This window comes from Trachypithecus francoisi, unplaced genomic scaffold (assembly GCF_009764315.1).
Source record: "Trachypithecus francoisi isolate TF-2019V2 unplaced genomic scaffold, Tfra_2.0 Lachesis_group5, whole genome shotgun sequence".
Lineage (NCBI taxonomy): Eukaryota > Metazoa > Chordata > Mammalia > Primates > Cercopithecidae > Trachypithecus > Trachypithecus francoisi.
The window spans coordinates 78,114,349-78,127,202 of NW_022681470.1; the positions used below are offsets into that span (position 1 = coordinate 78,114,349).

The 12,854-nt window shown below is 46.3% G+C and overlaps 1 protein-coding gene across 2 annotated transcripts in view; it reads left to right on the forward strand.

The window, feature by feature from the left end:
* The window catches only part of MTARC1 (mitochondrial amidoxime reducing component 1), a 29,135-nt gene extending 19,310 nt beyond the window's left edge, over window positions 1–9,825 (forward strand). The window contains exons 5-7 of one of the 2 annotated variants that reach the window (XM_033197179.1): window positions 392–453; window positions 543–614; window positions 8,723–9,825. In XM_033197179.1, the coding sequence (XP_033053070.1) occupies window positions 392–453; window positions 543–614; window positions 8,723–8,849 (261 nt within the window). In that variant the 3' untranslated portion in view covers window positions 8,850–9,825. Of the gene's footprint in view, window positions 1–391; window positions 454–542; window positions 615–8,722 lie in introns of those variants that run through there. The other variant, XR_004433851.1, reaches the window with a different exon arrangement.
* The last annotated feature ends 3,029 nt before the right edge of the window (window positions 9,826–12,854 follow it).

Sequence of the window (12,854 nt, forward strand, 5' to 3'; positions counted from 1 at the left end):
TCTGATACTATCTGAAGTAATGAGTAATGTCCCCTTCTGTCCCCCTCCCCACTTTCACCCACCCCATCCACTTTGTGCACCCCAACCCCCACCAGGAGTCAAATGGGATCATCAGGGAGCCTCCCTGAGCGAGATGAGTTTCCATGACAGTTACAAGTGAGACGAGAGAGAAATCTCATCTCAGGGGAATGAACTGGCATATGAAAGCCAGAGAGGGGGAACGCGAAGGTGTGTGGGTATTGCTTGGCAGAGCAGGGCTGGAGGAGAACAGAAGGCTGCCTTCGCTGATGTGGGTGACATCATTAGGTGCGGGCGCTCCTGGGAAGTCTCTACACACGTGTCAGGGGCAGGGCCTGGAGGTGCTCATGGGAGTTTGTGCTTTGTTCCCTAGGATTCTTGGGACGAGCTTCTTATTGGCGACGTGGAACTGAAAAGGCTGATGGCTTGTTCCAGGTAAGGCGCTTTCCTGTCCCTGTGGGGTGGGGGTAGGGAAAAGGCCACTCTGCTCTGTCCCACTTATGATGCTCTGTGTGTGTCTCCAGATGCATTTTAACCACAGTGGACCCAGACACCGGCGTCATGAGCAGGAAGGAGCCGCTGGAAACACTGAAGAGGTAGGACTGGGCAGACGGGGCTCATCCTCGGGTTTAGGTGCCTGGAACAGAAGCAATATTTGTTGCTTAATGTTTATAAGAGGAAGCAGTGAAAACACCACACACATAGTCTGGAAGCTCAAGGGGGTCCCATCAAAGAGATGATTTGGGAAACATTCCCTGGTGTTTTGAGCACCAACATGTCTGCTTAAATAAATACTTTTATCTTTCATTTAGAAATCATAATTCAAATAAATCAATGTTTAAAAGTTGCTTATGTATTTTGACAAATTTTATTATGGGCTGAGGATTAGATGATACCAAAAAATGTACCAGGTGTCCTGGTGGCATTGTGGTTATATTAGAAATGTCAATATATTTTAGAGACGCTGCTTGAAGTATGTGTGTAGGAGTGAAGTGATGTGACATCTGGAACTTGTTATATACTATATATTATTTTAGCAAAAAGAAAAAAGGATAGATTAGTACATTTTAAAAATGTGTCACAATCTTCATAAATAGAATCTGAGTGATAATTATGGGGAGATTTATTGCACTATTCTACTTTTATGTTTACTTTAAAATTTCTTAAGGATAAATTTTAAGTGAAAGACACAGTACCGAGAATCATTTTAAATTGTATATATAGTCAAGATGCCATGTTGATTTTACAAAGTTGATTATAAAATAGCACTATTTACTTTTTATTTTTATTTGATTTTACTTTTTAAAAAACATAAATGCACATGAGTAGATAAAAGGCTGAAAGGAGATGAAGCAAAATGGAGATGCTGTTTTGGTTCAGTGATAGAATTATGGAAAAGAGTTATTCTTATATGTAGTCTCTAAACTTTCTATAATTACTCTGCATTACTTTTGTGAAAACAACAATAACAGTTTAGTATCCAAGCACTTCAGTGCTGTTATCTGCCAAATTTGGGACCCAGGAAATTGCTGAAACTGAAAATGAACTAAGGTGCTTCTCTTCATTGGTTCCTTTGACATTGAATACTGAATCACAGGCCAGGTGTCAGGCCTCATCTCTGCAGTCCCTGAGAGCCTTCCTTGGCTTTGGTCCTGACTTGGCATCCCCAAGTATAACTTGTAGAAGGGAGGGCCCTGAGAACCTTGAAGAAGGAATGCAGTTGAGATATGACTATCTTGTATCAAAACCATCGTGAACGAGTGCATGACAGAGCTTGCACTGGCCTTTGTGGAGCAGGACTCATTCCCTATAACGTGAGGCTCCCTGCCTCCCTTTCCTTCCACCTTTCACCCACCTCATGGCCTTTTCGGGGACCAACGATTCAGTCTTCTTTGATCAGCCCCAATCCCTCCCTGACAATTCTACTGTCCCAGATCTGACTCCCTCTCTGGGCAAGCTGAAGCCCTGGGCTGGAGGGCTGTCATCCCTGCTGTCACCTCACTCCTGAGCATGAGGCTGTGGCCTGACTTCTCTGGCCAGCACCTGTCATCCTATAGGAGATGAGTCCCAGGGTGTGGGCCAGGCTGCAGCAAGGTTAGCAGGTGGCCTTGAGGGCCTAAGCCACCTGGCAGGGAGACAGCGGTCAGCAGGGAAGTTAAACAAGGTGGGTGGAGGGAGTTACGGAGAAGGGGGTTTGTGGGACTCAAGGAATCTTTGAGGTGGATAGCAAGTGGCTGGTCTCTACCTCTCTCCAACAGCATTGGGTGTGATTTGCAGCAACTTTCAAAGAGGAGGGCTACAGACCAGCCTGAGAGAATATAGTGGATTGATGAATAGATACATATGTGATAAAGAAAATATAGTCAAGGCCAGGCACGATGGCTCATGCCTGTAATCCCAGCACTTTGGGAGGTTGAGGCTGATGGATCACTTGAGGTCAGGAGTTCGAGACCTGGGCAACATAGTGAAATCCTGTCTCTACTAAAAATACAAAACTTAGCTGGGCATGGTGGCGGTCACTTGTAGTTGCAGCTACTCGGGAGGCTGAGGCAGGAGAATCATTTGAACCCTAGAGCTGGAGGTTGTAGTGAGCTGAGACTGTGCCACTGCACTCCAGTTTGGATGACAGATATATATAGTCAAGTGTTTTATATATATATTTGTATATATAGTCAAGAATATATATAGTCAAGTATATATATATAGAGTCAAGTGTTAAGCTCAGAATTCAAGCAGCAAGTAAATGGGTATTTGCTGTAAAATTATTTTACCAATTGCCTGTTTGAGAATTTTCATAGTAAAATTTTGGGGGAAATGTCACTATGTGTGACAGAACATTGATGAGAGGAGCAGGGTTATAGCTATTCTTTGAAATGTGCACACTCACCATCAGAACAAACCAGAACTCAGTCTTCCTGTTTTCCATGGCCACAGAGGAGCTACTAGGGGCAGAAAGCAGAGAGGGCCAGAGGGAAGATCCTGGGCTGGGAGTCAGGAGACCTGGATCTGCAGCACACCAACTGCTGTGCTCCCGCCCCCACCCCCACTCAGGCCCTGAGTGTTCTTCCCTATAAAATAAGGGGGGCAAGACAGAAATAGATGGTTCTGTGTAAATCAGCCAAGTGGTTTGGGGAATTGGCTGTCATCCTTTTTTGTCCATCTTGTTCTCTCTCTCCCCCCAGTTGCTCGGTGTGGGGCATCCTTCCCTCTGGATTTAGAAGGTTTATGCTCTTGCAGAAACGGCCTCCACAAAGCACTTCACGTGTTTGGGCTCGTTCTCTGCATCTTCAGGGCCCCCCTTCCTCCATTGGGAGCCTGTGTTTATAGAAGGAGGATAATTGACCCTAAACACAGAGTGAGGGTGGGAAGGCGGGGAGCGTAAGGAGCCAGCACACCCCCCTGATCTTCTGCAGGCTTTGTGCAGCCCAACAATCCAGGCCTAATTGCTTCTAATACCCCAGGAGACAGTGCGGCCAGCCTAGGTGTCTTCTCCTATCTCTTACTGAGATTTAAATTGCCATGGATGTTTAATTTATGTTCTTCCCAAGACAGGTGGTCATAAATCGGGAAGAGAAAGGCCTGGCCGCATCGCATAAATCATGGGAAGGGAAGCAAACAGTGGTGTCCACAGCCTCTCCGCTGTTGGGCAGGTTGCTCAGAGCCACACGGCTTTCTGCCTCTGGGCACTCATGGTGCCCATGGCTGGGGTTGCTTCTGGAATGCAAGCGCTCAGCTGGGAGACCTCTCTGCCTGCCCAGCCCTGCCTCCTGATGTTAGTCACCCACAGGCAGAGCCCGGGGTGGCACAGCAGTGCGAGAAAAAGAAATACAGAGGCATAGGGGAGCCTTTGTCTGTAAAATACTCACAGTGGGCGGCACAGTGGAGGCCTGTCTGCTAACAGGAAAATAGGAAAATGGAATTTTTCTTTTCTTTCTTAAGGGAAAGTGACGTACACACTAATCCCCATGGTTGAAGGAATGACTGGAGTCTGCCATTGTTGCTTTCATGACATCTTGCCCCTAATGGAAAGAATATAGCACAGTTACTGCATGGGCACTCAAAAAAAAAAAAAAAAGGTTTTGCTGGATGCACGAATACTGTGATTGCAATGACATTTGCCAGCAGCCACTTGTGTCAGGCTGTGCTCCGCTGAGCAAAACACAGAAGATATAGCAGTGGTAACTCCAAGGGAGGAGACAGACCCTCCACCTGTCTGGCTCTGTCACCTCCTAATTGTGTGACACTGGCAAGTTGCTTAGGCTCTTCAAGTCACAGTTTCTTTATTGGTATAAACTGGACTTGTAATACCTCTTCTGGTAGACTGGAATAAGGCAAGATATAGGATTTTTATAGTGCACAATGACCATGTAAGTTGCGTTCATTGAGAGTCTCCGTTTATAAACTTGACACTTTCTGAGAGGAGGAGAAGCCTGACCACACTTCTTCCTATACTCAGAGGCTGCTTTAAATGAAACCTAACATGAACTTGCCCAACAGCCAGCCTCTGTAAGTTCAGTGTGGCACCTCTCCCGGGAACGTTCACGATGCTAATTCTTTTATTTTATTTTACTTTATTTATTTATTTATTTACTTATTTTTTGAGACAGAGTCTCACTCTGTCACCCAGGCTGGAGTGCAGTGGAGTAATCTCGGCTCCCTGCAACCTCCGCCTCCAGGGTTCAAGCAATTCTCATGCCTTGGCCTCCCAAGTAGCTGGGATTACAGGCATGCGCCACTATGCCTGGCTAATTTTTGTATTTTTAGTAGAGACAGGGTTTCACCATGTTGACCAGGCTGTTCTCAAAGTCCTGACCTCAGCTGATGTGTCTGCCTTGGCTTCCCAAAGTGTTGGGATTAACAATGCTGTTTAATTCTTAACCTGGCCATAGAGATAGGCAGTCATGAGGCCTCAGGAATGGCTTCTGCCCCTGGTGACTTATGGTCCCATGAACACCAGTGGCGGGATTGGGCAGTGACCAGAGACTCTGCCTGGAGTCATGGCCTGGACGTTGACCAGTGAATGAGTAAACCAGGCAGTGTAAACAAGGAGCAGCCCTCTGTGGTGCACAGCACTTTAAAGGTAACAAACTGTTTCCATTTACATTGCACCTTGTAAATAATGGAGACCTCGGTTTAAGCTAAATAAAGTGTCTTGGGCTTCCTGCTCATTATAATAGTTATATTTCGTATTCATTTAAGGAGAAAGTGCACTAAGGAAGATTTTAAATGAGTTTTAATTTATTAATACCAACAGGAATACATATATGAAAAGTCATATATTAAAAAAATCGTAGAAGACCCATGTATGAAACAACACTATTTTCTTTCAGTCGGTTGAACTTGGTGTGCACACGAATCCATAGACTGCTTGCAATACCTCTTAGTGCCAGTAGGGGCCGCTAGTGACCTCGTTGAGTCTTCACACAGCCTGGAGGCGGGCTTCAGCAGCAGCAGCAGCAGCGGCAGCAGCAGGAGGAGGTGGTGCAGGGGGCGGTGAGAGTCTGCAGCAAAACCAGGCAGCTGTAGGAAAGCCCTGGCAGGCCGGCCCGCCGAGAACCCCTTCTCCACTCCCATAGCTCTTCCCGCTTCTACTCCTAGACAGTGGAGTGGACCGCCACCTGTGAGCCGGTGACCACACCTGCACTTTGACAAAGCAACTCCCTCACCCTGACCTCTGCAGTTTAGGGAGGCTGTGCCGGGAGGGGCAGCCGCTCTTTATGGTCCTCTGCTCCTCATTACCTGGTGGGGGAGTGAGTGTGTATGTGTGTGATTGGCGGGAAGGGATAGGTGAAAACTGTAAGTGGCTAGAAATTGGTGTAGATGACTAAATTGTGAGGCCCCTCAGTTCTTCTCAGGCCGGCGGTTGTACTCAGGAGGATGTTGATGACCAGGCAGGGTTACATCCTGGGTGGGAAGAGTCCACCAGACTCTGAAGTCAGCCAGGCCTGGGCTCTGGCCCCAGCTGGATCCCTTAGATCTGTGATCTCAGGCAAGTCTGTTACTCCCCTGAGACTTAACTGTAAAATGGAGAAAAGACAAATTCGCACATTGGCAGTTTGTAAGGATTAAAAGAGATAACATGTGTAAAGTTCCTTATAGACTATCCATATGTGGTGCGCAGAACTCCAACTCTCAATTTCTCCCCAAGATAATGAGAGCCTGGACTCTAGATTACAGAGCTTGGTAGCCACGGAAATCCCAAGCCATACAAGCAGCTGATGTGTCGCCTGTTCCTGAAGAGGTCACCCTCTGACAGATACATCCCAGAATGTCGTGGGTGTCACATGCTGACAGAGGAGAGCCAGGCTAGGAGAGATGTCTGGTTTGTCAGGTCCAAGGGCATTGCAGAAACCTGATTACAGAGAGAGGAAATTCTCTTGGCAAGGCAGGGAAGCCTGCATCAGCAGCTTGTAATTTTCATTCATTCATTCATTCATTTGTTCATTCATTGTTCAACCAACATTTTTTTTGAGTGGCTACAGCATATGTATGAGGCATTGTTCCAGGCCATGAGAATGCAACGGAGAACAGAGTGGACACAATGCTGCCTACAGGATGTTTACAGTCTGGGGAAGGAGCTGTGGGTCTCCAGAAGGAGGTTCTAGATTTGACTCTCTGTTTTCTCCTTTGCCATTTCTGATTTGAAAACATTAGAACCAAGTTGTTGCAGTCACTTTTTTTTTAAGTAAGGCAGAATAAAATGAATGATTTATCTAAAAATGTTTTAAATATAAAAATGATGTAAAATTAGGGTTAGATTAAATAAAAAGCTGAAGGTTGACTTCTTCCCAGCGGGGAAGGTAGGGGAATCTTGCCATGTGAGTCCCACACATCTGCTCATGTGCCCTCTCCCTGTGGCTTTTTTCATTTTCTGCTGGACAAAAATATTCATATTTATACTGTCTCTGACAGACGGTTTTACTCGTGAGCATGCTAATCCAGCCAGCAAACAATGCTGGGTCACAGGCGACGTAGGAGGCCCAGCAATGGGCATGAGCAGTACAAGGCAGTACAATTAACAGGCATTAATCACAGTTCCTGTTCTCCAGGGACTCTGCCTTGTAGAGTCAAACTTGTGCCCTGATATTACAGGACAAGACATGTGAGTGTTGGAGGGGCAAAGAGAATTGAGGAGGGGAATTACTCGTGGCTGGGGGAACCTGGGCTTCCTTCCCGGGAGATGTGGTGTTTGAGTTGGGCCTTGAGGCAGGTATAATTGTAAAGCATGGGGACCTGGAGGAGGGGCAACCCACAGGAATCACAGAGGGCTCACCGAGTCAGTAAAATGCAAAGCAAGGTGAAATCCAGCAGACAGCTGCAGAGGTGCAAGTAAGGAGCAGATGGCAACAGGTTTGAAAAAGTAGGCTGGGGCCAGGTAGAGCCCTACACACCAGGCTGAATAGTTGGAATGTTATTCTTTAGGCATTGGGGAGCCGTGGAAGGTTTGCGAGCCTAGGAATGATAAGACCAAAATACAATTACAACAGTGATATAGTGCAGTGTCAACAATGAATTGAAAACAGGTTGGCCGGGCACGGTGGCTCAAGCCTGTAATCCCAGCACTTTGGGAGGCCGAGGTGGGTGGATCACGAGGTCAGGAGATCGAGACCCTCCTGGCTAACACGGTGAAACCCCGTCTCTACTAAAAATACAAAAAACTAGCCGGGCGCGGTGGCGGGCGCCTGTAGTCCCAGCTACTCGGAGGCTGAGGCGGGAGAATGGCGGGAACCCGGGAGGCGGAGCTTGCAGTGAGCCGAGATCGCGCCACTGCACTCCAGCCTGGGCGACACATCAAGACTCTGTCTCAAAAAAAAAAAAAAAAAAAAAGAAAGAAAACAGGTAGAGAACGAGGAAGAAAGGTTGGTTAAGAAGTTATTACGATAATCTGAGCATGCTGGAAGCAAGATCGTGATGGTAGGAATGAGGAAAAGCAAGCCAAGTCAAATAATGTTGTACAGGAAGAACCTTGGAACTGGTCAGCTGTGGACAGGCTGTGGGAAGGGAGGACAGTGGTGTAAAGGATGGGCTCCCAGCCCAAGTGACGACTAGGATAGTGGTTCAGGTGACAGATATGGAGGAGACAGGAGGAAAGATGCCTAGGGCAAAGGAAGATGATAAAGTATGTCTAGACACATTGAGTATCTAATTTTTTTGTTGTTGTTTTCTGAGATGGAGTTTCACTCTGTCGCCCAGGTTGGAGCACAGTGGCACAATCTCGGCTCACTGCAAGCTCCGCCTCCTGGGTTCATGGCATTCTCCTGCCTCAGCCTCCCGAGTAGCTGGGATCACAGGCGCCTGCCACCACACCGGGCCAATTTTTTATAGTTTTAGTAGAGATGGGGTTTCACTGTGTTAGCCAGGATCTCCTGACCTTGTGATCTGCCCACCTCGGCCTCCCAAAGTGCTGGGATTACAGTCGTGAGCCACTGCGCCAGGCCAAGTATCTAATGTCTTGATGCTGAAAGGGGGAACATGAATATAGAGAAAAGATGTGGGGATGTGGCCATTGCTTATGCTTCTGTAGTTGTTTGCTGGGCAGGCTGTTCACTGCCCCATTCCAGGAGGGGCTGTTCTGTTGAGCTTTGATGGGATGGTGCCCTCTCAAGCTGTGCATGTGGAAGCCCTGTGTGTGATGGAAGCCATGTGCTGGTTGAGCTCTTGCGTCCGCTTGGCTGTGACTCATCATGATCTTTTCCTATTGCAGTTATCGCCAGTGTGACCCGTCAGAACGAAAGTTATATGGAAAATCACCACTCTTTGGGCAGTATTTTGTGCTGGAAAACCCAGGGACCATCAAAGTGGGAGACCCTGTGTACCTGCTGGGCCAGTAATGGGAACTGTATGTCCTGGAATATTAGACGCCTTTAAAAAATGTTCTCAAAAATGACAACACTTGAAGCATGGTGTTTCAGAACTGAGACCTCAACATTTTCTTTAAATTTGTGATTTTCACATTTTTCCTCTTTTGGACTTCTCGTGTCTCAATGCTTCAATGTCGCAGTGCACAAAGCAAAGAAATACAGTCTTGATAACTTAGTAGGCTTCCAGTAAGACACTTAAGTGACAAAACAGGATTCTGAAAACTCCCTGTTTAACTGATTATGGAATAGTTCTTTCTCCTGCTTTGCCATTTATCTACCAAGAGTGCAGACTTCCATCCTGTCACTACCACTCATTAGGGAAAGAGAAGAAGAGAAAGAGGAAGAGTGGGTAGGCCAGAAGAATGTCCTAGAATGTGTTATTACCCCTGTGCATGAGGTATGCAATGAAAATTAAATAGCTCCCCAAATATGGCTGGAATGTCACTTCCCTTTTCTTCTTAAGCCCCGGGCTAGCTTTTGAAATAGCATAAAGACTGAGGTGACCTTCAGGAAGCACTTCAGATATTAATTTTCCATAGGTCTGGATCTGGCCCCGCTGCTTCTCAGACAGCGTTGGATTTCCTAAAGGTGCTCAGGAGGGTGGTTGTGTAGTCACGGAGGACCCCTGGATCCTTGCCATTCCCCTCAGCTAATGACTGAGTGCTCCTTCTCCAGTTCTGGGTGAATAAGTTCTGAAGTCTGTGGAGGAGAAGAGAAGTGATTCAGTGATTTCAAATGGATACTGAAAACCTTTAAAGAGGGAAAAGGAAAGCGTATGTCAGTTGTTTAAAACCCAATATCTACTTTTTTAACTGATTGCATAACTCTAAGATCTGATGAAGTCTATTTTTTATTGCCATTTTGTCCTTTGATTATATTGGGAAGTTGACTAAACTTGAAAAATGTTTTAAAAACTGTGAATAAATGGAAGCTACTTTGACTAGTTTCAGATCTTACTAACTTCTTGGCACAAAGTTAGACTGTGAAAGCTTACTGAGGCTGGGCACAGGGACTCATGCCTATAATCCCAGCACTTTGAAAGTCCAAGGTGGGAGAATGGCTTGAGCCCAGGAGTTTGAAACCAGTCCAGACAATATAATGGAATCTTGTCTCTACAAAAAAATTTTTTTAAATGCACTGGGTGTGGTGGCACGTGCCTACAGTCCTGGCTATGGCTATTTGGGAGGATGAGGCAGAAGGATTGGTTGAGCCAGGAGCGGGAGGTTGAGGCTGCAGTGAGCTATGATTGCACCACTACACTCCAGCCTAAGTGACAGAGTGAGACCCTATCTCTAAGAAAGAAAAAGGGAAAAAAAAAAGAAAGCTGACTGAGGTGAATGGGCAAAGCCAATAATTCTGATGCATGACCACAGCTGGGTCTGCTGCATAATGGAGCTGCTCACCCATAGCCTCCCAGGCAAGCACCCACCTTTGAAGGACTATCAAGTCAACATGCTTTTTACCAAAAGCAGTGCATTTTTCACTTTGATTTTATAAAAGAGGTCAGTAATTGCTGAAATCTAGCTGAGCTCTGAAGTAAAGTTCTGAGCAAAGAGGTGCATGTGCTTGTTTTCTGATTGGTGAGTTATTACAATTTGTTTTGTGCATGCTTGGCATGAAGTGAATAATTACATCAGTTATCCAGAAAACCTGAGCCATCACCTTCCCCAACAAGTCCAGTTGATGTTGAAACTACAGATAGATTGAGACAAAGCGAAATGTTCAGCAAGTAGCATTACTAATGGGACCGGGGGACCCGTGGGAGAGTGAGTGTACACAGGATTTAGGAAACCATGTGAATATTGGCTCTCTGGGAACAGCCAATAGGTAGGGAGCAATCAGAAACCCAAGGTCAGGTTTGGTGGCTCTTCCTAGGTATTTATAATTAGTGCCAAGTGAAAGTCTTAGTCCTGAATTTCTAATCACTTGTAAGAACTAACAGCCATTTCTCCATGGCCGATCAGTGCCAAAGGCCATACTTCAGGCAGTAACCATCATTCTCCATGGACAGACTTTTGGGGTAGGTAGCTCTGCAGGGCAGCTCCCACATGGAAGGGAGCACCCCGAAACCCACAGGAGGCAGACCTGTCCTTCTGTGCCTCACAGTGTGAGGAAGATTCGTGTTTGAAGAGAGAAGTTCCAGTGACCTCTAGAATCTCAGGGTAGTTGCCAAGCTTTCTGCCAGTGAGATTTAATGGCCATTTACTTGTGTTTATTTTATATTTAATGAGTTGGTTAATGCCAGAGACAAAGCTGATGTCCCATTTCTTTTGGATACTGAGCATTTGCACACTATTCCACTTGAAATGTAGGATCAGGAATGTAGGCCATCCCAGACTTTCACATCTTACAATAGTGAATGACAGACGTTTGGGGTCAGGCCAAAATATTCACCCTTGGTAGGCGTCTTCTCTGTGTGGCAACTTATGCTGCAGCCGCAATAGAGAATCACAAACTCAGAGCTGGAGGTCTTGAAAAGGACAATGTGGGCCAGGCTCGAGAGGGGCTACCTAAAGGATTGCTTTTGTGACTCTTCTGCAGAAAATGTTAGAAACTTGCAACCAGAAGACCAGAGCAGCAACTGATACACACGAAGGCAGAAAGAGATTGTGGGGAGGGGGAGGTTATGGAATTCAGGCAGTTGTCCTACAGGGAAAAATACTCCTCCTCTCCTTCTCCTGTTACTGATAACAGGGCAGGGTGAAGAGATGAGCTTGTGAAGGTCTGCCAATTTGGTAAGAGTGCATGGGGGAGGTTAGGTAAATTAGATTAGCCAAATGAGACTTTGGGAAGCCATTTGTGAGGCTATCACCAACAGTGATGGTGGGCTGAAACCCCAGGCAAGTGCTCCCAGCATTCTGAGAGTGTATCAAATTAAACCAACCCATGATGATGGAGAACAGATACATTAAAGTTCCTTGAAAGTGACAGAGTGGCTCTCAGACCAGACCTTGTTTTTGGGTATAATCGGAGTGTTGCTACCACACCCTAACACTTCATTTCCCAGTGTTTTATTGGTCCATGGAATTCTGAAAGTTTGCCTTTAGGGATGCTCCTAAAAACAATTCCATGGGTCAATAACTTTGGAAAATCCTTCGTGCCTCAACTTCTCTTCAGAGGCAGAAGGCTCTGGAGAGACCTTTGTGAAGGCATCTGTGTTTAATGCTGCCCTTCCCAAAAGTCTGTTTTTGACTGTCTTTTGAGAAATGATCCTCAGATCTCTAGGCAGAATGCCAGCGAGCCAAGGAATCCCAATTAGCAGGAGGGGTGCACTCATGGGAAGACTGAAGGAGTTAAAAGTTCCTGCCATGTGAAGGAGACCTCTGTTGGGACACTTGCCCTTGTCCTCTCCCTCGTCCCTCTTGCTGGGATAAAAGGATGGCACTGGGACTTGATAGGTTAAAGGAGGTGTGGAGAAGTGTCTTAGACCAACTCTCCTGTTGTGGGCCTTGGGGGAAGTACTCTCTTTCTTTGGGTTCATTTTCCAAACGTGCATTTTTGGATGGATAGGGTGGATCAGGGTGAAGGAAGGGAACCCAGACTCTCTCTAATCTTGCCCTTACAGCAATACCTGTGATGTAAGTTATAACAATACTTGTGATGAAAGTGCTCCAGGATGCTTCATTCACAGGGAGGGGTGCCCTGTTTCTCTTCTGCTAGCTTCTCCTTTCTTTCTTTCTTTCTTTTTCTTTTCTTTTCTTTTTTTTTATTTAACAGTGTCTCACTCTGTTGCCAGGCTGGAGTGCAGTGGTGTGATCTCAGCTCACTGCAGCCTCCGCCTCCCAGATTCAAGCAATTCTCCTGCCTCAGCCTCCCAAGTAGCTGGTGTGTCCAGAGTTGGTTCCTTCTGGTGGGTTCTTGGTCTCGCTGACTTTAAGAATGAAGCTGTGGACCTTCGCAGTGAGTGTTACAACTCTTAAAGGTGGCATGGACCCAAAATGAGCAGCAGCAAGATTTATTGTGAAGAGCGAAAGA